The sequence below is a fragment of the Bison bison genome, unplaced genomic scaffold (genome assembly GCF_000754665.1).
Source record: "Bison bison bison isolate TAMUID 2011002044 unplaced genomic scaffold, Bison_UMD1.0 scf7180017864248, whole genome shotgun sequence".
NCBI classification, from domain to species: domain Eukaryota; kingdom Metazoa; phylum Chordata; class Mammalia; order Artiodactyla; family Bovidae; genus Bison; species Bison bison.
Genome location: NW_011494820.1, coordinates 1,492,299 through 1,516,305, shown reverse-complemented (window position 1 = coordinate 1,516,305; position 24,007 = coordinate 1,492,299). Strand labels below are relative to the sequence as shown.

General features: G+C 54.0%; 3 protein-coding genes across 9 annotated transcripts; 1 reads left to right on the top strand and 2 right to left on the bottom strand.

The window, feature by feature from the left end:
- Positions 1–1,921: 1,921 nt before the first annotated feature.
- MEF2BNB (MEF2B neighbor) lies at positions 1,922–15,994 on the bottom strand. 3 transcript variants are annotated; one of them, XM_010847259.1, is made up of 6 exons: positions 15,862–15,994; positions 13,177–13,289; positions 12,634–12,698; positions 8,779–8,889; positions 7,085–7,159; positions 1,922–3,075 (listed from the first exon to the last, which is right to left on the bottom strand). In XM_010847259.1, the coding sequence occupies exons 1-5, from the start codon at positions 15,896–15,898 to the stop codon at positions 7,126–7,128; spliced, it is 360 nt and encodes a 119-aa protein (XP_010845561.1). In that variant the 5' UTR covers positions 15,899–15,994; the 3' UTR covers positions 1,922–3,075; positions 7,085–7,125. The 3 variants fall into 3 exon arrangements, with proteins under 3 accessions (XP_010845561.1, XP_010845560.1, XP_010845562.1); XM_010847258.1 differs by lacking the exon at positions 1,922–3,075 and adding an exon at positions 3,496–3,821; XM_010847260.1 differs by lacking the exon at positions 1,922–3,075 and adding an exon at positions 5,720–6,619.
- RFXANK (regulatory factor X-associated ankyrin-containing protein) lies at positions 15,960–21,846 on the top strand. Of its 5 annotated transcripts, none has more exons than XM_010847262.1 (10): positions 15,960–16,089; positions 16,692–16,831; positions 17,345–17,539; positions 19,005–19,088; positions 19,219–19,284; positions 19,542–19,642; positions 19,821–19,946; positions 20,296–20,362; positions 20,726–20,806; positions 21,627–21,846. In XM_010847262.1, exons 3-10 carry the CDS (start codon positions 17,353–17,355, stop codon positions 21,695–21,697), a joined length of 783 nt encoding a protein of 260 aa, XP_010845564.1. In that variant the 5' UTR covers positions 15,960–16,089; positions 16,692–16,831; positions 17,345–17,352; the 3' UTR covers positions 21,698–21,846. The 5 variants fall into 5 exon arrangements, with proteins under 5 accessions (XP_010845564.1, XP_010845566.1, XP_010845568.1 ...); XM_010847264.1 differs by having other exon boundaries at positions 16,004–16,089; positions 19,008–19,088; XM_010847266.1 differs by lacking the exons at positions 15,960–16,089; positions 21,627–21,846 and adding an exon at positions 20,542–20,640 and having other exon boundaries at positions 16,512–16,831.
- NR2C2AP (nuclear receptor 2C2-associated protein) lies at positions 21,324–23,575 on the bottom strand. The gene is made up of 5 exons (XM_010847267.1): positions 23,161–23,575; positions 22,879–22,969; positions 22,406–22,511; positions 22,266–22,333; positions 21,324–22,015 (listed from the first exon to the last, which is right to left on the bottom strand). The coding sequence occupies exons 1-5, from the start codon at positions 23,196–23,198 to the stop codon at positions 21,896–21,898; spliced, it is 423 nt and encodes a 140-aa protein (XP_010845569.1). The 5' UTR covers positions 23,199–23,575; the 3' UTR covers positions 21,324–21,895.
- Positions 23,576–24,007: the final 432 nt, after the last annotated feature.

Below are 24,007 nucleotides of genomic sequence, written 5' to 3'. Positions count from 1 at the left end.
CTGCCTAGGCTCCAAGGCACAGAATGAGTCCTGCAGAGTGTGGAGGTGGCTAGGGAGCCCTGGGCCCCTCGAGGGCCGCTCTGTTTACCCGAGACCGCCTGCTTGCCTCTGATGCAACAGGCAGGCTCTGGTTACGTGAGGGCAGCAGCTGGAGCAGCCCTGGGGGCAGCCGGAGCTGAGCCAGCTGGGGATGCCCACCGTGGGGCACACCTCCCGCCCTCTCCCACCACTGGGGCTCCCTCCTGCATTCTCGCCCCGGCCATGTGGCCCCCTTCCACCTCTCTCCTTCCCAACCCAGTCCAGACCCTCTTCCATCATTCAGTTTCCTATACTGGCTCCTTCTTTTCCCCTTTACCCCTGTTCCTGTCCTACACGTGTGCCCATCACTGGCTGCGTTAGCTCGTGTGGGCCCACATCCTCCCGTGGGGCAATCAGGAACCTTGACCTCAGTCTTTTCTGATGAGGGGACCCTCTTAGGAGCTGGAGTAAGAGACTGGGGGTTGAAAGGGAGATTTCAGGGGAGATTGGAATAGAAAAGGCTGGAGAGGGAGATCTGGGAAGAGGCCTGGTAGATGGGGAAGGTGGACAGGGGTGGGAAGGTTAAGTAGGTATAGAAGCTGCTCCCCCCAAGTCTCCCTTCTCCATATATTCTCCCAGAATGTCAGCAGGGGAAGCCTTTGACAGCTCCTCCATGGTAAGGGCAGTGTGGTTCAGTGGGTAGGGCTTCAGGCTTCAAGGACCCTGGGTTCCCACCTGTTCTGACTCCCACTTGCTGTGTGACCTCAGGCCAGTCACTTCACTCCTCTGAGCCTGTTTGCTCATGGGAACAACGGGGACAATAGTGGTGCCTCCTCAGGGGTAGAAGTGTTTCAGGCTCGGTCTCCAATACCCCCTCCTCCTCCAAAGCCTTCATTATCCCCCTTCCATCTGGTGTTATGACACCCCCATCCCTCTTCCCACCTCAGCACTGGCCCAGAGGTTCAGAAATGCCTGTGTTCATCTCTGTCTCCTGGAGTCTGGGATCTCCTTGCGATTGGGCTGTGTGTTGTGGTAGCACAAAAGGGGTGTTTTCATGGGTTTCTTGAAAAACTGGAGAGGTTCTGAGTAGTCTAGGGGTCTGGGGACCAACCTTGGGGCAACCAGAGGCCTTGCTGAGGGATGAGGTGGGGCTGGCAACGGGATTCCCAGGAGCAGGACCCTCTGAGAGGGCAGGGCAGGAGTAAAATAAGTACCGGGACTTGGATCAGGACTCAAAACAGAAAGTCAAAATTCATGTCTGACTCCTGTCCTGACCACCGTGGACCAGCCGCAGGCAAGTCGCTGCCCTCTCGGGCCTCATTTTACTCCATCCAGAGATCTAAAAGAGGGGTCCCGCACGTTACCCAAGGAGCCCTTCCAGGTTACCTCCACTCTCACGGGCGCTAGGATCCCTACTTGAATGTCTCTTGGCACGAGGAGGTCGTTTCTTTTTTTTTAGGAGGTCGTTTCTGAGAGCAAGTCTTAGTGAGCTAGGGAATGCCCACACCCTCCACTCTGGTGGATAAGGCCACTAGTACATGGGGGCGGGTGCGAGGTTTTTCTGGGTAGTGGCCTCTCCAAGTCTTAATTCACTTTCTGGATAACTGGAGCAAGGACGCATGAGGTGAAAAAGGGCAAAGGGTCACACTGCACTCTCCAGGATCTGCCAAGACTGCGGACAATGACCGCTCAGAGGTGGAGAGCCCTGCCAAGGCTTTGCCTCTTGCGCCCCCTGGCGGTCATCGGGGGTGGGACGTTCGCCAGGTGGTGGTTTAGTCGCTAAGTCGCATCCGACTCTAGCGACCCCATTGATTGTAGGCGGCCAGGCTCCTCTGTCCATGGGGTTCTCCAGGCAAGAATACTGGAGTGGGTTGCCATTTCCTTCTCCAGGGGATCTTCCCGACCCAGGGATCAAACCCGGGTCTCCTGCATCGCAAGCTGATTCTTTACCAACTGAGCTATGGGGGAAGCCCCAGGGACATTCACCAGGAGTGGAGGGCAAATTGGCCATAGGAATGAAAGGCAAAAGTAATCACACCCCCAGGGCGCACAGGACTTGCGGTGGTGGTGGGATCTGACAACCTACAGTCCCTCACAGACCTCTTTGACAGTACTGTTAGTCACTGGCTGAGGTCGTGTTCAGAGACTGTGGGTGATAAGCAGCCTCGGAAGGTCTAGGGCACCCCATGACTGCTCCCCGCTAGCTCACTGTACCCGAACCATCCAAGGTTGGCCCTCGGATTCATGCAATTACATCACTAAGCTGACCGTCTAGGGGGTCTGAGCTCTGGGGCCAGGGTTGGTCTGTCTGGCTCACCAGGGCATCCCCTGGGGTAGACAGGTCCTAGCTCCGACAGATCAGTGTTTGCTGGATAAACGGCTTCATGGTGGAAGGAGATGGACAAGAGGTGCTTTCAGAGTGGATGAAGAGTGTCTCGGGGGGCCAACTACACACCAGTCAGGGCCTACAATAGTGAACCTGAGGCTCCTCCCTCTAAACTGAGTTAGGGCAGAGGGAAGACAGAACGGTGGCACCCAGACCCCCAGGACACCCTAGCAGAGAAGACGGAGGGCTGACCATTTCCTGATGGCGGGAGGCAGTTATTTCCCAATCCCTCCTCCCAGGCCCGCAGGCCCCTCTACAGCCCTGCCACCCGACCGGGGCCCTCTCTGCTCCCCACCCTTCTGAACCACTTCACAGGGCCAAGTTGGGGGATGCTCCCAGAGCAGTGAGCCTGGGGCCCATACTGGCTGTACCCTCAACAACTCCATTCTGATTGTCCTGATAGATTTTGCTGGGCACTGTGTTGGCACACAGCTGACCCTGGAGCCATACAAACCAGGGGCCCTGATCTCCCAGGCTTGGAATCCTCGGGGATCAGTGTGGGATCTCCGCAAGTCAGCAGAAACAGACTCAGATCAATTTTGGCAAATGCAGTGATTCTAGGGACTCATGAAACTGAAGAATTAAGATTTTTCTGTGTCAGGTACAGCTAGATCCAAGGTCCCAGGTTGGATGTTCTTAGGTTCCACATTCCATCTGCTGAGCTTACCAACCTGAGAAAGAAGATGGTACTTTTCGTACTTTCCCAGCAAAATCTTCAGGGAAGACCTCTCGTTGGATCACGTGCCCATCTCGAACCAAGCACTGTGACCTGGGAGATGGGGCGCTCTGATTAGCCAGGCCAGGGTCCCACACCTACCCCTGGGGTCAGGGTGTCTTCTATATATGGCCTTGGGGTGGGCATTTCTGTTTGAGTTAGAACACAGTCCAGGCAGGCAATTACACAAATGTCTGCCTTAGTCTGTAGAGAAGGCTCCAGTCCATGCTTTCTTGTCTAGATGGAGAAAGGTAGGACCAGAGAGGGTGAGAGCCAGGCCCCATGTCACACAGCAAGGCAGGGGCAGGGCTGGGACCACATTAGACCAGGGTCTGCTCTCCCCTAGCTGTGTGACCTGCACAAATGACGCCACCTCTCAGAGCCTCTCTTCTCCCATCTGTATTTGGGGTGACATCTCCCTTACAGGACTGTCTGAGGATGAAAGATGACCACTGTGAAGTACCCGGCACAGAGCTGGACACACAGCAGGTGTGTGGTTGTGGCAGCAGTTATTGGTCCGAGGGGCCAAGGCCATGTCCAGGGCCAGTGAGGGGCGGGTAAGAATCCAAGGGCAGTAAAGCCTCGTCTCAGAACGTTCATGGCTGGCCCAGAGGCAAGAGGGATGCGCCGGCTACACTTGCTTGGTCTTCGGTCCCCACCAAGTCCCGCAAGGTTGTGTCAAAGAGTCCAGCTTTGGTCAGGCTAGGGGGGTAGAGATGAGAGTCAAGGTGAGCTCTGAGATGTCCCCAGGGCTTCAGGGGAGCCCCAAGGAGGTGGCACCTGAAGCAGGATCCTGGGTGGGGCCAAGAGAAGAGCTGAAGTGCTGGGAGTTAGAGAGTCTGGGTGTGAATCCTGGCATTTCCGGTCATGATGTTGACCCTGCCTTGCCTCTCCGAGCCTGATTCCTCTTCTGCAAAATGGGGATGTGTGTAGGGCCCTGGGCCTGGAGAAGCAGGGAAGACCTGTGAAAGGTCACCAATAACCCTGTGGGGGAGCCATCTGGGGAACAGTGGGAGTAGAGGCTCTGAGAGGGGGTGTGGGGCGGCAATTCTGGGGAGAAGAGCAGGGTCTGTAGCGACAAAGGTGGGATCAGGAGGCGCCAAAGAGCACTTTGTTCTGAGGGGGTACCGCAGTCAAGGGACAGCAGATGATTCGGGGCACTCGTGGCTGGCCTGGAGCCTCCAGGCAGGTGCAGGAGAAACACACTGGGTGTGGAGGGGGTAGAAGGGGCAGCAGGGCAGCTTCCTGAGGCGCGAGGGTGGGTGGGACCAGGGCACAGGATGCAGGAGATGGGGGCGTGTGGGTCCAGGGATGGTGGGCAACACTGGGTGGTGAAATGGGGTGCGTTGCTTACCCCTGCCAGGAGCCGGTGAGGCATTCCACTCATGACAAAGGTCATGAGGAAGGAGGCTCGGCATACGCAAAGGCGGGATCGAGCCTCAGGAGTCCGCCCGGATATTCTCGAGCATTTTCCCCCCAAAAACCAGAGTCTGCCTACTTTATTGCTTTGTGCTCTCACCTCTGACTTTACTGGGGGCTGTCCCCTACCACCATCTCGCTCTCTCTCTGTCAAAGAGTTAACTTACAGCTCCAATTAATAAAGTTCCTGGGCAATTAGGAGTGTTTAAATCCAAACCCCTCAGATGGCTCTCTAACTCGCCTGACAAGTTTACCCGGACTCCTGCAGCTATGCATACGATTGTTTACAGTCTCCTAGCCTCCAGAGGCACACGGGAAGCTTAAGATATTCAAATAGCTTAGAGCCTCTCAGAGAGTTAGAGACTGTCAGAATAAACTAGTAAAGGATTTCATTGATGAGTCAATGCTTGTTGCCAAGTTTTCACATCCCCTGAATTGTATCCTTGAATGTGTATTAATTAATAGTTGGTATATAGAAAAAAATAAGTAGTGGCCTTGGTGTTAGTAACTTTAGACCCTTAAGGTAATAAATTCTTTCCTTTGTTGTAAACCCATTACACATCCGCCCTATAGGAATGCAATTTTATCTTTGGAAGATGGTGCCAAACCTTAAAATAATTACTCTTAGAGAAAATAAGTCTTTGTTTATAAGTCCTTGTCAAGAGTCATAGAATGTTAGTAGGCCTTCTGGCCAGAAGATGATGTAAATCACCTAAACCATTTGTATACGATAAATTTGCAGGAAAGAAACCCTGGTTTTTGATAAGAATCAAAGACTGCTGACTTTGCATCCCCTATTATCCTCTATGTGTAACTTAGGGTATAAAAACCCCTGTTGAAAATAAAGCTACGGGCCTTGCTCACCAACGCTTGGTCTCCCCATGTCATTCTTCCCTTTAACTTCCAGCTGAGTCTCCATCTGGAGCGCGGAACCCACCACGCTTACTAATTATGCCTGGGCTTCTAAGACCCACTCGAGAAGGTGTCTAGGGTGAGGCACCTCCCGCTATTCGAGAGGGCGCCTGTGGCCTACGTAAGTGGTGCAAACTTCTTGTCTTGAAGTTTTATTGGTCTCCCGCGTAAACCAAGCTACTCAGCCTCTTTTCTCCACTGAATTTTCCTACTGAGCTATCCTCATTCTATTATTCTTTATATCTCTAATTAGCATATAAATAGTCGCCTAGGCCGTCTCTCCTTCGAATACCCTGGATCAGCTGGGGCGTGTCCCCAGCATACCCCCTTGGCAGCCCTTCTTGCTCCAGGCCCTCCCAGGGGTCCCCTGAGCAACCCCACAATCCGTAGTGTTCCTCACTACCCCAATAGCCAGAGCCAAGCCCAGCACGTGGCAGGAGCCCCAGAAGAACTCTGCCTGCACACCCACGAATGCTGCCACCTCCTGGCACTCAGGGCTGCTGCTCGAGGAGGCACAGGGGTCCCTGTCCCCATCTAGGCCTCCCCTGACCCTCTGAGAAGACCCGCAGCGCAAGCGCACACCATGGCAAATGAGCAGGAGGCTGAGAGCTAAACAAGCCACGGGCACGGTCAGCCCCTTGGCCCCTCCAGTCTGCCTGTGTCTACCCTGCATGAGCACAGAACAAGACGCCAGGCCAGTCTCCGTGCCATGCTCTCCTCAGATGGCAACCACACCTCCCGGTACTAGCCCTCCTGCAGTCCTCTCCCACTGGTCCCGGTCCTGGCCACGTGACTGACCTTGACCAATGGGACGCCCATAACTGTACAGCAAGGGAAGGCTGAAGGAGTGTGTGCACCCCGGGCACTCAAGCACCAGGAGGAGCCTGGGCTGGCCCGCTAGAGTCCACATGGACTAGACACTCCCCCCCAACACCAGGCAGCACTGGTCAAGGGCCAGATGCGAGGTTACCTCAGAATACCGGACCCCATCAAGAACCACGGATGGCCCCCACGTGGCCGAGTCCAGGCCAAATTGCAGAACCGTAAGCAGGCAGATGATTGGTGTCATAAGCTGCTAAGGTTGGGGGCAGTTTGTCACGTAGCAGTAGCTGACTGCTGCAACAGGCATCTCTGTATGTAGTAATGTCCTCTCTGCCGCTAATGAACCACTGTGATGGAAGGGAAAAGCAGAGACCAGAGTGGGGAGGGACTTGCTCAGGGTTACACGGCAGGTCACCAGTAGAAAGAGGATTCCAGAGCCGGGTGGATAACTGCCATGCTGGGCTCTGCCTGAGACAGTGAGTGTGGGTAAAGCAAGCAGGTGGCACACAGAGGGTAGCGAAAATGGGGCTCTGCTCTTCTTGAAGGGCAGGGGCCCTTGGGATCCAGACAGGGTCTGTGGCCTGGATGAGAGGCAGGAAGACGACAGAGAGCACCACGGAGATGGGCTGACAGCCCTGCGCAGCAGAGGGCACCAGGTGCCCCTACTCTCTAGCTTCCCATAAACGAAACCACTGAACAAGCCCAGGGAGAAAACCCCAGTGGTTAGTCAAGCAGGTCCCTCCTCAGATGCTGAGGGGATGGGTTAGTTCAGAGCACGGAGCAGAGAGGCTCCAGGTCCACTTGGCACTGACCTGGTCAGAGGGGCCGAAGCACCTCCAAGTCTCTTCCGGGATCAGGCTGAGGAGGGTGGGAGTGGTTCCTCAGGGCTGGAACAAAACATGTGCAGCATCTATGAGGCTGAGGTCCAAGGCCCTGAGGCGTGCTCGGCTAGACTGGACTGCACACTGGGGTCACACTCCAGTCTCCCAGGACTCCTGGCCTGAGCCTTCAGGGTATCCTTTGTAAAAAACAGGACCAGCTACCCACTTCAGAGGTTGCGGCTAGGTCTCATGTAGGCCTGGGAGCTTCAGATCCCTGGGGCTTGCAAAGAGAGGCAAGAGGGGATGAGCAGCTACTACGCGGCTGCTGCTACTGGTGTCTTTCAGAGGCACAAGCAGGGCTTCTGGAAGCAGCTGGGCAACGGAGCTGAAAGTAGGAGCTATCGGTTTTGTGGCCTTGCTGTGGGAGGGAAGGGGTAGTGTGCAAAGCTTGCTGCAGTGAACTCCAGTCCCAGTGGCGGTCACGCACCCGAGGCAGAGAAGCCAGTTGGTGATTCGGTGAACCCCCAAGAACCCCGCTCATGCTACCCTCAGAGGGCAGGTCACTGCATACCCCTTCTTACACATATGCAAGGCTTTTTCGGTTTTGACGGTTCTTGTGTCTGTTATCACACACAGCAACATAAAGGTGTTTTCTTCCTTTCTAAGGCCTTGTGGGGGACAGGCATGCCAGAACCCCACACTGCAGGAGTCAGAACCATCTCAAGGCTGAGTGACGGCTTACAGCACGTGCTGCTGCCACCGCCGCTGGGTCGCTAAGCTGTGTCTGACTCTTCTCGACCCTACAGACTGTAGCCCACCAGGCGCCTCTGTCCATGGAGTACTCCAGTACTCCAGTCAGGGATACTGGAGTGGTCGCCACTGCCTACTCCAGAGGATTTTCCCGACCCAGGGATCAAATCCGTGTCTCCTGCTTGGTAGATGGATTCTTTACAACCGAGCCACCTGGGAAGTGGTACAGCAGGTACATAGGTGTTCAAATGCATGTTTATTAAACTATAATGAAAACAAAGCCAAAAAGAGCTACTTCTCCCCCTTATGTAAGGACTGTAAGCACTTTTCACTCTTGCACCATCTGGTCATCGGCTCAAAGCCTCTTTCAGCTCTGGGCACGCTCCCTGCTGCCCTCGAGGTCCCTGCCCACCTGCCTAGCCCCGTCTCCCCGCTTGCACCCACTCCAGTTACAACTGCCTCGGTCCTCCAACACATCCAGCTCACCAGGCCTAGGGCCTCTGCCCCCCCTTGCCACACCGAACACCCACCCATGGTCACCTTTGTCTGCGCTTTGTTCAAACCTCTGTTGGCATCTCTGCCACCTCCTCAGAGGGGGCCCCCTTCTCCTCCTTCACACGTATCTGGAATGCTCTTGTCTGTTCCATGTCTACCTGGTTGCTGTGTGCCTCTCCCTGAGGCCGCGAGCAAACGTGTTTCGGTCACTGCCACGCCCCCAGCACCCAGCCCAAGCACACAGCAGCACACGGGAGCCGGGTGTGGACTAACTCAACTCCCACTAGAGACAGCAAAGGACAAGAGGAAGTCACCAGCCACCATGAGACCAAGAAAGGGAGTTGTCTAAGGAGCGAGAAGGTGCAGTTCCTGGCTGAGCAGCGAAGGTCCTTGCAGCAAGGAGGCTGAGGGCAGCAGGGGCGGGCGGTCCCAGCAGCTACCTGTGGCCCTGGGCCGTGGCATTCATGTGGTCCCGGATGCTGATGGCCTGTTTGAGGAGACCCTCCACGCTGCGGAAGTAGACGCTGCTGTCGACAAGGTTCTTCACGGCACTGCAACGGGAGGGGGGACCCAGTCAGCGGCACCAGACCAGACCAGTGGACACTGCAACCAGACCTCAGTGGATACCCGCACTGGCCCAATGGTTTGTCCAGCTGCTGGGGGATCCCATGGGCCTTCCTGAGGGCTTACTGTGCATAAAGTTTAGATTTCCCTGTGGACCAGAACACTGGATGGCAAGACACAACTTTTGCTTGATGGCTGCTAGACCATTTAATGCTTTGAAGAAGCTGTAAGCGTTCAAAGATGACCTCAAAAATAACATGCTTTGGGCTTCCCTGGTGGTACAGTGGATAATATTCTGCCTGCCAACGCAGGGGACACGGATTTGATCTCTGGTCTGAGAAGATTCCACATGCCTTGGAGCAAGTAAGCCTGTGCACCGCAGCTGCTTGAAGAGGCACTCTAGGGCCCGTGTGCTAGAACTGCTGAAGCCCATACACCCTAGAGCCTGCGCTCTGCGGCGAGAAGCCGCCACAAGGAGAAGCCTGAGCAGCACCACTAGAGAGCAGCCCCCACTCTTCGCAACTAGAGGAAGCCCGCATGCATAGCAAAGACCACGTATAACTCAAAATAACATCAGTTCAGTGCAGTCCCTCAGTCGTGTCCGACTTTTGTGACCCCGGGGACTGCAGCACGCCAGGCCTCCCTGTCCATCACCAACTCCCAGAGCTTGCTCAAACTCATGTTCATCGAGTTGGTGATGTCATCCAACCACCTTATCCTCTGTTGTCCCCTTCTCCTCCTGCCTTCAATCTTTCCCAGCATCAAGGTCAGGTCTCTTCCAATGAGTCAGCTCTTCACATCAGGTGGCCAAAATATTGGAGACTCAGCTTCACCATCAGTCCTTCCAATGAATATTCAGGACTGAATTCCTTTAGAAATCCAAGGGACTCTCAAGAGTCTTCTCCAACACCACAGTTCACAAGCATAAATTCTTCAGCACTCAGCTTTCATTTTTTTAAATAGCATGCTTTCCTTTTAGGTAACCTATTCCTCCCTCTGAAGGAAGCTTGTCAGCTGGACTGTGAAAAGCGCTAAAAGTGAGTTTAGACTCAGCACCATTAGAGAGGCACTTCTGCAAAGCTGTGCTAAGCTCTGACGTTGCTGCCACATTGATGAATGTCTAATAAAAATGTTGTTTCCAACAGCACTACAGGAAATATTCAGCAAACTTCTTGGGCATCGCTAAGGCCAGAAAGCTGTGTGTGCAATGACACCTGCAGTAAAAATAAAAGGTCGTTTCCAAGTCCTTCTATTAAAGACAAAGAAGTCAATCCCATTTATTATCAGTCAAGGACCTGCCTGGAAATGGACATGAGATCAAAGGTGGGGAGCGCTGGCTGAAACTCAGACTCTCCATTTGCTCATCTGACACCACCAAATGCAGTCAGCTTTCCTAGTATCTGACAACTTCGATAAAAAGCTGTCTAACACAAGTTCACAACTGGCCCAACCAACAGACCATAGAGTGTCTTCCAGATTCACACCAACCATTAACACTGCGTGAGGCATTTTCAACAACTAAAAGGGCCCTTTCATGTCCATAGGAAACAGTCTATCAGCATTAGAGAGATTTACATCTCACGAAAGAGAAGTGCTCAGAGTTCAGAGCAGATTGGCCCCCTGCCTACCACAAGGCAGTCCCATGGAACATTCTGGAACATGATGGACACATTCTTTATCCACTGAGCTGGCTGTTAAGCACTCGAAGTGTGGCTTGTGAGACTGAGGAGCTGAATCTTTCATTTTATTTCATTTTAATTCATTAAAATGTAAGTGTGAACAGCCAACCAGGGTCCAAGCTCCTGCAATGGACAGGGCAGCTAGTGGAACTGGGAGACAATACAGACTTTGATCTGTTCTTCCTTAAACCTGGGCCTTTAAAAAAAAATTGTTTTTATTTGGCTGTGCTAGGTCTTAGCTGTGGCACACGGGATCCTTAGTTGCAACATCCAAATTCTTAGTTGTGGCACATGAGTGCTAGCTCCCAAATCAGGGCTCAAACCCAGGCCTGCTGCATTGGGAGCTTGAATTCTTAGCCACTGGACCACCCGGGAAGTCCCCAACCTGGGCCAAAAGGTTCTTGGCGGACCAGGAACTATTTAGTAGTTGCAAGAAAAACTCCCTTATCTTTTCTACTCTTCCTGGAGCTGAGAAGAGTGTTTGTGACCACAATCCCCAGGAAGATGCCATCAGTCTAGATCACCCTCCAGCCCCAGCAGAGGGGTCAAGGCTGGTGATGGCAGAACTCCCAGCAACAGGACTTCCTGTCAAGGAACTTCGACTACACAACAGAAACAGGCAGGCAAATCCCACAGTGCCACGGACAAGGACTGCTGGGGAGTGTCTGCTGCTGCTGCTGCTAAGTCGCTTCAGTCATGTCCGACTCCGTGCGACCCCACAGATGGCAGCTCACCAGGCTCCCCGGTCCCTGGGATTCTCCAGGCAAGAACACTGGAGTGGGCTGCCATTTCCTTCTCCAATGCATGAAAGTGAAAAGTGAAAGTGAAGTCGCTCAGTCATGTCTGACTCTTAGCGACCCCATGGACTGCAGCCGACCAGGCTCCTCCACCCATGAGATTTTCCAGGCAAGAGTACTGGAGTGGGGTGCCAGTTTAGCCTCCACCAAAACAACCTACAGCCCGTACTAGGAGCAAAGAGCACTCCTAAGTCACCAACTCCTAAAGCAAACGGAACAAGCCCGGACATGAAATACAGTCACGGGGAGCCAAAGAAGCACAGGAGGCAGGTTGGCAAAGCTGCAATAAAACGGAGAAGCACCAACTACTGCTTTTTATTATCGGGTGCATCTTTCACTTGGGGTTAAGAATTCTGGGTATTTAGAGAAAGGTAAGCAAACAAGAAAACACAATAAATGGTATATCCCTGGTCACAGAAACTGTATTCACAGTAGCTAAAACATGGAAGCAACCCAAGTGTCCAAGAGATGAAAGGATAAACAAAATGTGATCTGGCTATAGGTTGGAATAGTATTCAGCCCTAAAAAAAGGAAGGAAATTTGGACACAGGCTACAATGTGGATGAACCTTGAAGATACTAAGTGAAAGAGGACAGTCAACAAAAAGACAAAAAAAAAATGTACAATCCCATTAATGTGAGGTCCCTTGAACAGTCAGATTTTTAGACAGAAAGTAGAATGGCAAGAGCCAGGAATGGGGGTGGTGAATGGGGAGTTCATGTTTAACAGGGACAGAGTTTCAGTTTTGCAAGATGAAAAGAACTCGGGAGGTGAGTGGCGGGGATAGCTGCACAGCATTGTGAATATATTTGAAACCACTGAATTGTCCACTTAAAAATGGTTAAGATGATAAATTTTACTTATGTGCCTCTTACAACAATATAAAAAATTAGAAAGAAATAAAAATTTAAAATAAACAGTAATGTTTTTGGGCACTACCCCCGGCTGCCATCCACCCCACCAGCCAGTCTGTGGTCCTGACTGTGGGTGGGAAACACTGGCCTCTTGAGGCACCTCCTGGAATCCTTAGGACCCCCTCCTGTGACAGATGGTGGGGGCTGCTGAGGACGAGGAAGAAGCGTGAGAATCAAAGAGTGAGAAGCACAGGTCTGGGCTGGAACTCTGCCCTGTGGCCAGCTGAGTCGAGCTCCACCTGCCCCTACCCAGGTGGGCTTGGCAGGCCAGGGCTCAGCAGGCAGCTGACGGAAGCCCCTGAACACCCGGGCCACCGTGGCGCAAGGCGGGCAGTGCTCACCTGCAGGCATACTCCACGGTGTAAATGGCTCCCTGGCTCTGCTCTTCCCACCGCTGCATGTCAGCCTGTGGAGGGTGGGGAGCCATGAGCAGGGCTGGCTGTTACCTCCTTCCTCCCAGTTCTCTGGAATGGAGCACCCGAACGCCAATCACCACGGCTGTAGAGACCCGCCCCCTCTAGCCCCAATCTTTCCTCCAGCAACTCCCACCCCTCCTCAGTCTGGGCTTTCTGTGAACACATGGCAGCTATGCCTCAGGACCTTTGCACAGGCTGTTCCCTCTGCCTGGGCACATCTTTCCCTTGGGTCCTCCTGTGGCTGCCTCCTTCTCACCACATGGGTCACAGCAGACGCAGCACCTTCTTCTTCTTCCAAATCCACCCCACATGTATCCGTCCAGCCCCAAGCTGGGTCAGTGACCATGCACCTCCCTGCTCATGTTCCAGCCTTAACTCCTACACCAACAGCCCCTGTTCCACCTAGCAGGCCCCAGCTCACAAGGTGCAGACCCTGGGAGAGGTCAGTCGCTAGGGCAGGACACTCACCTTATGCTGGGCCAACTCAGGCAGAGAGCGGCGCACGTGCTCCTGCAGCCGGTACAAGGCCACAGACGGCTCATTGGCCAGGACGTAGACGCTCTCAGTGAATTTGTCAGTAACTGGGTCCAGGACGGACAGTTGGCAAAGTGGGGCCGGTGGGGAGAGGGGGAAAGGGTTGACGGGGGATCAAGGAGACAAAGCATTAGATTCCTGATTGCTCAACCTGTGAGTCCACCCAGAGTAGACGAGTGCCCAGCATCCCTCCCAGCTGGGTCACCTGTGGCCCTGGTGATGGGTTGCAGATGATCACAGCAGGGCCAAACAACTCCATCTCGGAGTCACAGAAGGGCCTCAATCTTGATGACATTAATGTATCCAGTGAATTCATGATCCTTCCCTTCCTAAACCTACTTGCTTGTTGCTACCCGCTCAGATCCACTCACATTTCATTTACCTGTGACAAAATCAGAGATTCTTCTTCAGATGCCCACTGGCAACTGGACCCAAAAGTGCCTGCAAGTTTACATGGGTGGATGGCTCTAGGCCAAGACTGACCACCGAGGGGGAGGAAAGCCCATGACCCATGCTGAGTGTCCGAACAACTCAGAGGTGCGACTCGTCCCCATAAGCTCCCCTGTGGGAATGGACCGTGGCTCCCCTCTGCAGGATTCCACCTGAGGTCGCTGCTTGCTCAGCCTCCTCTGCAACCCTGTCCTGTTTCCCCCTCTCCTGTGTGGGGCTCTCTTAGTAAGTTAATTAGAGACAACTCCTCATCCCAGGGTGTGCCTCAAAAACAGCAGCCAGATGGTGGTCCCTGCCCTTCCTACCCCATCAATGAGCAGCTCCTGCTTGTTCGGTCACAAAACAAAGCCCAAAACTCACCCACTTCTACCACCGCACTGCCCTTACTGGTCCAGGCATAGCTGTCTCTCACCTAGATCCCAAACTTAGCTGCTCCCTGGTCTCCCTGCTCCGCTTCCTGCCAACAATCCAATCCCCACAAAACAGACGAGATGAGCTCCTACTAAACATATCAGATAGGTCTCTCCCTTGGTTGAAACACTCCCATGACTTCCATCAGCCAGAGAATTAAATCTGCCTTGCTTCACATGGCCCAGAAGGCTCTGCATGTTCTGCTTACTCTTACTACGCCCCCACCACCGCCTGCCTGGCCCTCTGCCCCAGGCACAATGGCCTCACGGCTGTTCCATGGACATTCAGCACTCTCCACAAGCACTTTCTGAGATGATGGGAGGGTTCTATAAACTATACTGCCCAATATGGTAGTCACTAGTCATATTCAACTACTGAGCACTTGAAATGTGACTCAGAAACTGAATTTTAAATTTTACCTAATTTTAATTAAAATATGAATAAGTACTGTGACTAGCATTGCAGCACAGCTCTGAACACTGTGTCACCTCAAGCCCTTTGTACTTGATCCCGCCAATGACACTGCCTCCATCCCCACCTCTCATTTCCCTTCACCCCTCATGTCTCAGCTCAAATGTCACCTCCTGGCCTTCCCTAATTACCAAGCTTAATCAGATGTCCCTTCAACCTCACTCTCAACCTCAGAACTTATTCATTTCCCTTATACTTAAATTCTTATTCTTTTTTAAAAATTTTACATTGGAGTATAGTTGACTTCCAATGTTTTGTTCGTTTCAGACATAAAAATTCTCATTCTTTATTAGGTTATGTTTATCTAAGACTTGGGGTTTGTGAGGGCAGGAGTATCTCTGAGCCTCAGTTCTCTCATCTGGAAAAAGGGGAGGATAACAGAACCCACCTAAGCTTTGCTGCAGAGATGGACGCCATTCCACTGCCCAGGACACTGTAGTTAGTGACGGGGAACCTGCTGGTGTCTGGGAGTCGAGGGAGGCTGTGCTTGCGACTGTCCAGTTTGGGTGTGCCCAGCTCACCACTGCGCCCTGACTCAGGCAGAGCCCAGCCTGCCACCTCCAAACTGTCTGTCCTCTTACCCGCTTAGGGCTCCTCCTTTTGAAAATGAACACAGTGGTAATAGCTTACACCTCACAGTGCTGTTATGAAGGATGTGGAATTACACGTATTTGTGACGTGTAAATAACTCACTAGCAATAATCTATGTAACAAATTAACAACGACATTGACACTTTAAAAATAGCTTGTGGAATTTTGTAACTTTTAACTATGTCATTTACAAATATGTAGATATATACAACTGGAGAAGGGCACAGCAACCCACTTCAGTATCCCTGCCTGGAGAATCCCACGGACAGAGGAGCCTGGTGGGCTGACAGTCCATGTGATCCCAAAGGGTCGGACACGACTTAGCGGCTCCAACAACAAAGATATGCAAATGCTTAAATACAAAGGAAACGTTACACACAACAATTGCCACGCCTCTGGCATTCTTCCAGTGTTTTACACATTGTTTTAACATATCAGGTTACTGAATTCTCACAATTTTATGGGGGGAGGCAAGGAGACTATTATACTCCCCATTTTACAGATGACAAAACTGAGGCACATAGTCTCTAAAGGTTTCAAAACTAGTCAGCGGTTGAGCCAGGATTTCTTGGCAATTCAATCACTGCCCCCAAACGCTCCCTCATTGCCGTGGCCCTCTGTCACCCCCTTCAGATTGCCCTTCTACGAGTCCTTGCCCCTCCGCCCCGCCCCGCCCCGCGTGGGGCCCCGCACCACCTTTCTTCCCCTTGAGCTGCATCTCGGGTTCTTCCATAGTAGCCACGGCCCTATTCCGAGGACCGGAACCGGAAGTCTGGAGGTAGAGACAACAGCCTAAACTTTCCCTGCGAAACTGGACGCCGCGCTTATCCAGTTCCGGTACTAATTGGTCTTCCCATCTAGATTCTTATTCAACCCAGACAGAAAGGCGGTGAGTGAGAGACTGGGGAAAGAGGCAATCGGGAGGTGAGTGAAGAGGGGCCGGAGACCCCTTGAAGCTCCAGGAGGGACGCCTCAGGCGGAGGAGGGGCAAGGGCTCCCTCCTTTACCGAACCCCTTTTCCGGAGGCAGACAAACTGGGGAAATACTCCATGCACTTGTACCCCACTGCTGCCACCAAATCCCTGCAGAGGCTCTTGAGCCCCCACGCCTGCATAGGAGATATTCTTTACGGAAGGGGGCAGCAGTGGTGGAGTCCCTCGCGCCCCTCTACTAAAGAAAGCCCGAAGGCGGAGCCGATTGGCTGCGTCAGGAAAAACGTGGGCGGAGTTAGGGGTGAGGAGGACGAGAGCCGTGAAATCGAGAGAGAGCTCTCTGAGGCCCCGCCCATCCCTCCCGACCCTACGAGGCTTCCTCCGGGGCGGCGGGGACGGGAATGCGCAGGCGCAACTGCATAATTCTTGCCCTGGCGGAAGCCACGGCCCTCCCTCAAGCCTTAAAGGGCCCGAAACCGCTCCTACTGCTCCAGCCTTTCCGCACTTTTGCGGGGGGCGGGGGTGCGCAGGCGCAGTGGGAGAACTCGGGGTGGGGGGTAGCGGTCGCGTATCAAGTTGCTCTCGTCCCAGCAGAAGCAGGCAAGGCGCGGACAGTACAGGCTCCATCTTGCTGCCCCTTACATCAATTGGAAGAGAAAAGTTTGTGAGTTGCGCCCCCAAGTTTGGGGGTACCCTGACTTGCGGCGTCGGGTGACAGAGGAGTCTAGCTGGAGGTGAGTGGACCCTGATGGATTGGCTTGGGAGGGGAGGGTGAGATGCAGCCAATCACATCTTTGTTGAGCCCTCGCTCATTCTAGGGATTTCCCCCCTCCCCCCAAAAAACAACAGCAGACATTTATTAAGATCTGCCCGGGTATCAGGCCTCCTGCTCAGATATTTACAGACATGATTTTTTTAGGCCTCATGTCCCCATTTTTTTAATGAGGAAACTGAGGCTTAGAGAAATTAAGTCAGATGCCCAAGCTTTCACAGCGTATAAAGTGGAGGGATTCAAACACACAGCGGACCCCAGAGCCAGGGCTTTTAAACAATGCCTGTTGTGTGTGCTCTGGTGGTGGGGAGGAGTAGGTCTGAGAAGGCCAATTAAAACTGGACTCTGGTGTTAATTTTCTGGCTGAGTCTGAGTTTACCCACCCTTACTGTGTAAGGCCAGGTATGCAGTCAGTGCCTACTTAATGAGTTATTGATAATTATTGCCATCTCTCCCTGTTTGGCCCTTCCACCAGCTTTCCCCATGGAGCACACCCAACCTGCCGAGGATCTCAGCCTGACCCAGCAGCCTTCAACCCCAGAATTTGGGGACCCCGAAGACCCCAGGGACGAGGCCCCTGACAGCTCAGACACTGTGGTCCTCAGTCTCTTCCCCTGTACCCCAGAGCCTGGGAATCCTGAGTCAGATGCTGGCAGCTCCTCACCTCAAGGTAGGATACTTCCCCTGGACTCCTGCTTCTGGGATGCAAGAACGGTGGCATATCAGGCCCTCTGTCTTTATGTCCCATCACCTTGAATGTGTCTTCCCTCTCCACCCTGTGAGGGATTGCTTAACTGTTTTTTTTTAATTGTGTTAAAATGCACATAAAATTAACCATTTTAACTGGAATTGCTTACAAGTCAGTGGCAGTAAGTTACCATGGTGTGTCACTTCCACATCTTTGTAGTTCTAGAACGCTCCCATCGCCCCAAAAGGAAAACCCCAGAGGTATTAGCAGTCACTCCCCATTCCCTTCTTCCAGCCCCTGGCAACCAAAATCCGCTTTCGGTTCCTATGCACTTGCCTGTTCTGGACATTTCCTATATATGGGTTCATACAACATGCAGCCTTTTCTGTTTGGCTTCTTTCACTCAGCGTGTTTTTAAGGTTCACCTACCTTGTAATGTGTGTCAGTACTTCGTCCTTTTTATAGCTGACTGATCTTCTGTAGTATGGAAGGACCATATTTACTGTATTCATTTATCCCTGATGGACATTTGGGTTGTTCCTCTTGGTGAATAATGCTGCTGTGAACATGTATGTACACTTTTTGTCTGAACATGTGATTTCAACTCTTTGGGGGGTACCATGCTAGGTCGGATGATAATTCTGTGTCTGACTTATTGAGGACCCAAGGATTTCTTTTGATGGGAATCTTTTGAGAGTGTCTTACTCAGTCCCCCCAGGGCCTTTGCCCCTGCTGTTCCCGCTGTGTGAAATGCTCTTCCTGCACCTCTCCCCAGGTTTCTTCAGCTGGCCAGGCTCCCAGTTGGGCCTCTTTAGAGTGGCCCTTTCTGACCACTTTCTCTGAAGGGGACTCGCCCCCCGCCCTTCCTTCTTTCTGCCCCTCTTCCACCTGCTTTTCATTTCTCCTGAGCCCGTATTTCAGCTTAAGCTTTCATTCTGTTTCTATTTCTGTCTGACTCCCTGGCTTGTCCATGGGCCCTTGAGGGCAGGGACTTTGTGCAGAACCTCGCCAGGATGGAGGAGAAATATACACCCTGGGCCTCTGAGAGGGTGGAGTGAGTGGATACTGGAGACAGGCACAGCCTCTGGTAATTCCAAGCCCTCAGCTGCTGCTGCTGAGTCACTTCAGTCCTGTCTGACTCTGTGCGACCCCATAGACGGCAGCCCACCAGGTTCCCCTGTCCCTGGGATTCTCCAGGCAAGAACACTGGAGTGGGTTGCCATTTCCTTCTCCAATGCATAAAAGGGAAAAGTGAAAGTGAAGTCGCTCAGCCGTGTCCAACTCGGTGACCCCATGGACTGCAGCCTACCAGGCTCCTCCGCCCATGGGATTTTCCAGGCAAGAGTACTGGAGTGGGTCGCCATTGCCTTCTCTGCCAAGCCTCCAGGGTCTGGCCTTAAAACCCAAGACATACTGAGGGGAAACCGAAGCCCTTTCTCTCTCCCAGCAGGCAACTCCCTGAAGCACTCAACGACCCTCACCAACCGGCAGCGGGGCAATGAGGTCTCGGCCCTGCCAGCAACCTTGGACTGTGAGTGGGCCCCTGGTCCCCGGGGCGAGAGAAGTGGCGGGGTGGCAGGGGCTGAGAGGCGCAACTTTGGACAGGGAGTAATGGAGCAGGGATGGGACAGGTGAGGACTCTGCCTCTCTTTGGCCCCCAGCCCTGTCCATCCACCAGCTCGCAGCCCAAGGGGAGCTGAGCCAACTGAAGGAGCATCTGAGGAAAGGTGTGTGCCCACACGTGTGTGCCAGTGTGTCCATGCCCACACGCGTACGCCAGCGTGACTTCACCTGCTGGTGTGTGCGTGTGGCTGCTGACATGACCTGAGCCTCCACATGTGTGCCTACGTCTGTACATGTGCCATCCACACGTATGCCTCCCTGCCCCACACCTGACCCCAGCCGCCCACCCCGTCCCCAGTTCTACAGCCTTGGGGAGAGTGGGCAGGGGTACATCCCAGTGGTACCCCCCCCCTCCTGCCAGGCGACAACCTCATCAACAAGCCGGACGAGCGCGGCTTCACCCCCCTCATCTGGGCCTCCGCCTTTGGAGAGATCGAGACTGTCCGCTTCTTGCTTGAGTGGGTGCGTCCCAGCCCAGCTGGGGGCTTCCTGAGGACTGGAGGGCGGGCAGCGGTTTCAGCTGAGTCTGCTGGGGCCGTGTCTGTAAGATGGAGCTAACACGGGGGCCCCAGGATTGCAGAGGCTGCCCCCAGCCCTCCCTCTGCCCTGGCTCTGTCACTGCCCCCTCTGCTCTTCCCAGGGTGCCGACCCCCACATCCTGGCCAAGGAGCGGGAGAGTGCCCTGTCACTGGCCAGCACCGGTGGCTACACGGACATCGTGGGGCTTCTGCTGGAACGAGACGTGGACATCAACATCTATGACTGGGTGAGGCGCCACCTACTGGCCCTGGGCGCCTCACAGGGTACCAAGTCTGTTCGGAGTGCTGAGACCCATCCCCAAGCTTCACAGAGCTCCCAGTTTTTTGGTTTTTTTTTGAGGGGTTTAGCTGACACATAAACAGCTCAGATGTAGTGAACAGAGCCGAGGCTGCCTGGAGAGCCAAGGGAAGTCAGGGTGGGCTTCCTGGAAGAAGCAGTATGTAAGCTGAGATCCAGGGAAGAAAATAGATGGGCCAAGTGACAAACAGGAGGAACCACATTAAATTGGAAGGTATGGGGGGGTCATGAGAATCTGGGAAAGATGGTGTCGGTGGTCCTCTACCCGTTCCTGACAGAATGGAGGGACGCCACTGCTGTACGCCGTGCGTGGGAACCATGTGAAGTGCGTGGAGGCCTTGCTGGGTGAGTGGAATAGAGGCTGGCCCTGCAGGAATCCTGGCGGCCAGGGAGGGGTCTGAGCTCTGCCTGAACTGCTCTTGGGATGGGTAAGAGCTTTCTCCTGGAGGACTGCGGTGGGGATAGGAGGTGGCAGGAACAGCACAGGGGTCTGGCCAACTGGCTTGAGCACCCACACTCTGCAGACCTCAGAGACCCTGGAGGTGGAGATCCCAGTGGCCACATGCATCAAGTCAGGCTCTAGTCCAGGGCCACACAGCTACCAGCAGACCCGTGGCTGCGTGGTGGGTAGTCCCTGCACCTCCGCACCCCACCCAGGCTCCTAGTCTCCAGCCCAGCTTCCTCTGCAGCACCTGTTCTGCTTTGCAGCCCGAGGAGCTGATCTCACCACTGAGGCAGACTCCGGCTACACCCCGATGGACCTCGCCGTGGCCTTGGGATATCGGAAAGGTTGGCCTGAGACCCTTGGAGGCAGTGTCCGGGTGCTGTAGGTGGGGTAACCCACAGCAGGGTGCCCGGGACACCCCTTTTGGATGTCAGATGCGAGCAGCGAAAGTGTTCATGTTAGCAAACATCAGGTGCTGGTGTATACTTGGCCTGGGCACGTACTAGTCCCAGCTCTCGGGGCTCCCGTGTACTGGGGCAGGAGGCCGATGTGTATCGGTGACAGGGGCCGTAATGGAGGGACGTGCAGGCACTGAGTGGTCTAAAGGAGGCCCCGATGGGGCGAGGATACCACGAGGGCCACAGTGCGCATGGCCGTGGAGACCAGCCCCCTCCATGGCAGGAAGTGGATGTGAATGGGGGCTGGAGACAGACCCCAGTTTGAGTCCCTACTTCAGAAAATGGGGAGATCCTAACAGAACTAATCCCTGGGGTCATGGGGGGTGGTGCACGGGAAATATCCCATTCCATCCTTTCTTGATGAAGTTTTAGTCCATTTGAAACAAATAATTTCTCACAGTCCTTCTCAACTCTAAAAGTTCCAGTTTGTCAATTTTGCTGGGTAAGGAATATTTTTATAACTGAAAAACCTCCCCAAAAGCATTTTTACAAACTTCGGGGAAATTGAGGTTGCTAGGGAGGGGCCCTCTGTCTTCCCAGCTGTTCTCTGGCATGGATCTGATCTCCCTGAGGAGGAAATGGGTCCTCCATCCAGGCCCCAGGGCTGAGGGCCCTGCTCATACCCCGAGGGGAAGGTACAGGTCAGCCTGTGCCTCTGCAGCCGACGTTCAGTTCGTGGCCCACCTCCTCCCTGTTCTGTTTCCAGTGCAACAGGTGATCGAGAACCACATCCTCAAACTCTTCCAGAGCAACCTGGTGCCTGCCGACCCCGAGTAAACACTGCCCACCAGGGACTCAAGACACTCAGGGAACAAAATGGTTGACCCAGAGCTGGGGGAACCCAGAACCGGCTTCAAAGGCAGCTCCTGGACAGACGGTGGGAGGGGGCCCTTTCCAAGAGGAACCAATAAACCTTCTGTGCAGAACTTGAAGGACTCTGCTGTGCTTCCTGGAGGAGGCAGCCACCCAGCAGCCTCACTCTTTCTTCTTCCCTAGCACACGTAGGTGATAGATGACCACTCGGCCAAAGAAATCAGTGGTGTCCTCAAATGTCACCTTCAGCCGGTCCACCTCAGCAGGTGGCACTGGGAAGGTGTAAGCTGAACAGTCAAGGGAAACAGATTTATCTTTTCCCACCTGCCAGCCCCAGCTCAGATACATCCACTGCGCTGGGTCACCCGCACACTGTTGGTCCCTGAGAAGCTCTCACACAGAACAGACTGTCGTGAGCCCATTTTACAGGTGAACCAGTGGAGACCTAGAGGCCACTTGCCCAAGGTCACAGGCCGGGGCCCACAGCTTTCAGAGGCACAGATCATCCCACCCAGCGGCTGAAACAGGATATCTGAAGCGAGTTGTTGTCCTCAGGGTAAAAATCCACAATCTTGCTAAGAGCCTCACTCCCCAGAGAACCTGTAGCAGAGAAAGAGGCAGTGAGGCCAGCGAGCCCTCTCTAATCCCCTACTTTCCAGGGTTTTCCAGTACCTTCCAGGCGGCCCTGGCGACTGGAGAAGCCCCCCTGGAACTGGATCTGCAGCTGGGAGACACAGATGCACTGGGGGAACTCCAGTGTTACCCACTGGGAGGGACCCTGGAAGCAGACAAAAAAGGAAAGGCCCGTGAGCACTTCAGACGCAGCCCTGCCATGTCTCTCTCATTCACACAGTCCATGAGGGGTGGGGAGCATAGTGTGAGCACAGGTTCCCTTCCTGGCCAATCTGCCCAGCTGGGGAGCCCCCAAATTCTCAGGGGACACTGGACCCCTAATTCTTTCATTCATTTCTTTTGGCAGTGCAGCACAGCTTGTAGGATCTTAGTTCCAAAATCAGGGGCTGAACCCACACGCTCAGCAGGGAAATCAGTCTCTCAACCACTGGACCAATAGGGAATCTCTTAGACTCCCCGCCCTGATTCTGATTCACACTAGGGGTGGAGACTCCAGGGAGAGAGTGCCTCACCTGGTCCGAGTTCCAACACGTCTCCTCGTCCTGGTCGAACAGATGCTTCTTGCCAAACTGCCTGGTGTTCCGATTCAGCACCGAACTCACCCTAAAGGCAGAGTCGCAGCGTGGAGAGGTGCTGAGCACCGTGGCGCGGGCTCACCTACTCCCTGGCTCACCCCTTCCTCACCACCGCTTCCTTCATTTCTGTCTGCCCCTTAGGGACTGCACTCCAGGCCAAGGGCCTCATCCGCCACTGCCCGCCCCCGTTCACACCCCACCCCTGCCCGGGGCTCTCACCTGCTCACTGTCTCTGGACAAACCAAAGAGTGGGCCATCTCGGTTCCACGAGGCCTCGCAGGACTCAGAGCTGGGCTCAGTCCAGGTTCGAATCCAGGCGGCCAGAGCGCGACTCTGTTCACGCCTCAGAATCTACGCGCCCTCACCTGTAGCGCGGCACAAGATCCCTCACTGCCCAGTCTCTCCAGGCCTAAATGTCTCCTTGACCAACCAACCCCTTGGTGGAAAAACCTGGAGTTTCGGAGACACTGCTAACGATCCCAGGCCAGGCCTTTCACAGTGGGTCCAAGGAAGGTAAATAGGTTTCCTATCGGTTTAGGGAGTGGTCGTTCCTTCTCGGAGCCTCAGTTTCTCTCAAACTGCTTTCGGAACCAAAAGCAAGATCCGGAACCGCGTGAAAGCCGCGCAGGCGCGCCTGGCCCTCGAGACCGGGGCGTGGTTTAATTTGCCCCGCCCCTCAGTGCCTGCCTCTTAAAGGGCCCTGATCCAGTGATTGCGGGCTTGATTGCGGGCTTCCCTGCTGGCTCAGTGGAAAGGAATCCTGCTTGCAATGCAGGAGACATGGGAGACCTGAGTTCGATTCCTGGGTTGGGAAGAAAGAAATGGCAACCAATTCCAGTATTCTTGCCTGGGAAATCCCAGGGGCAGAAGAGCCTGGAGGGGTACATTCCAGGGGGTCACTAAAGAGTCAGTCACGACTTCCCTGGTGGCTCAGACGGTGAAGAATCCACCTGCAATGAGGGAGACCTGGGTTCGATCCCGGGGTTGGGAAGATGCACTGGAAAAGGGCATGGCAACCCACTGCAGTATTCTTGCCTCGAGAATCTCTATGGACAGAGTCGGACAT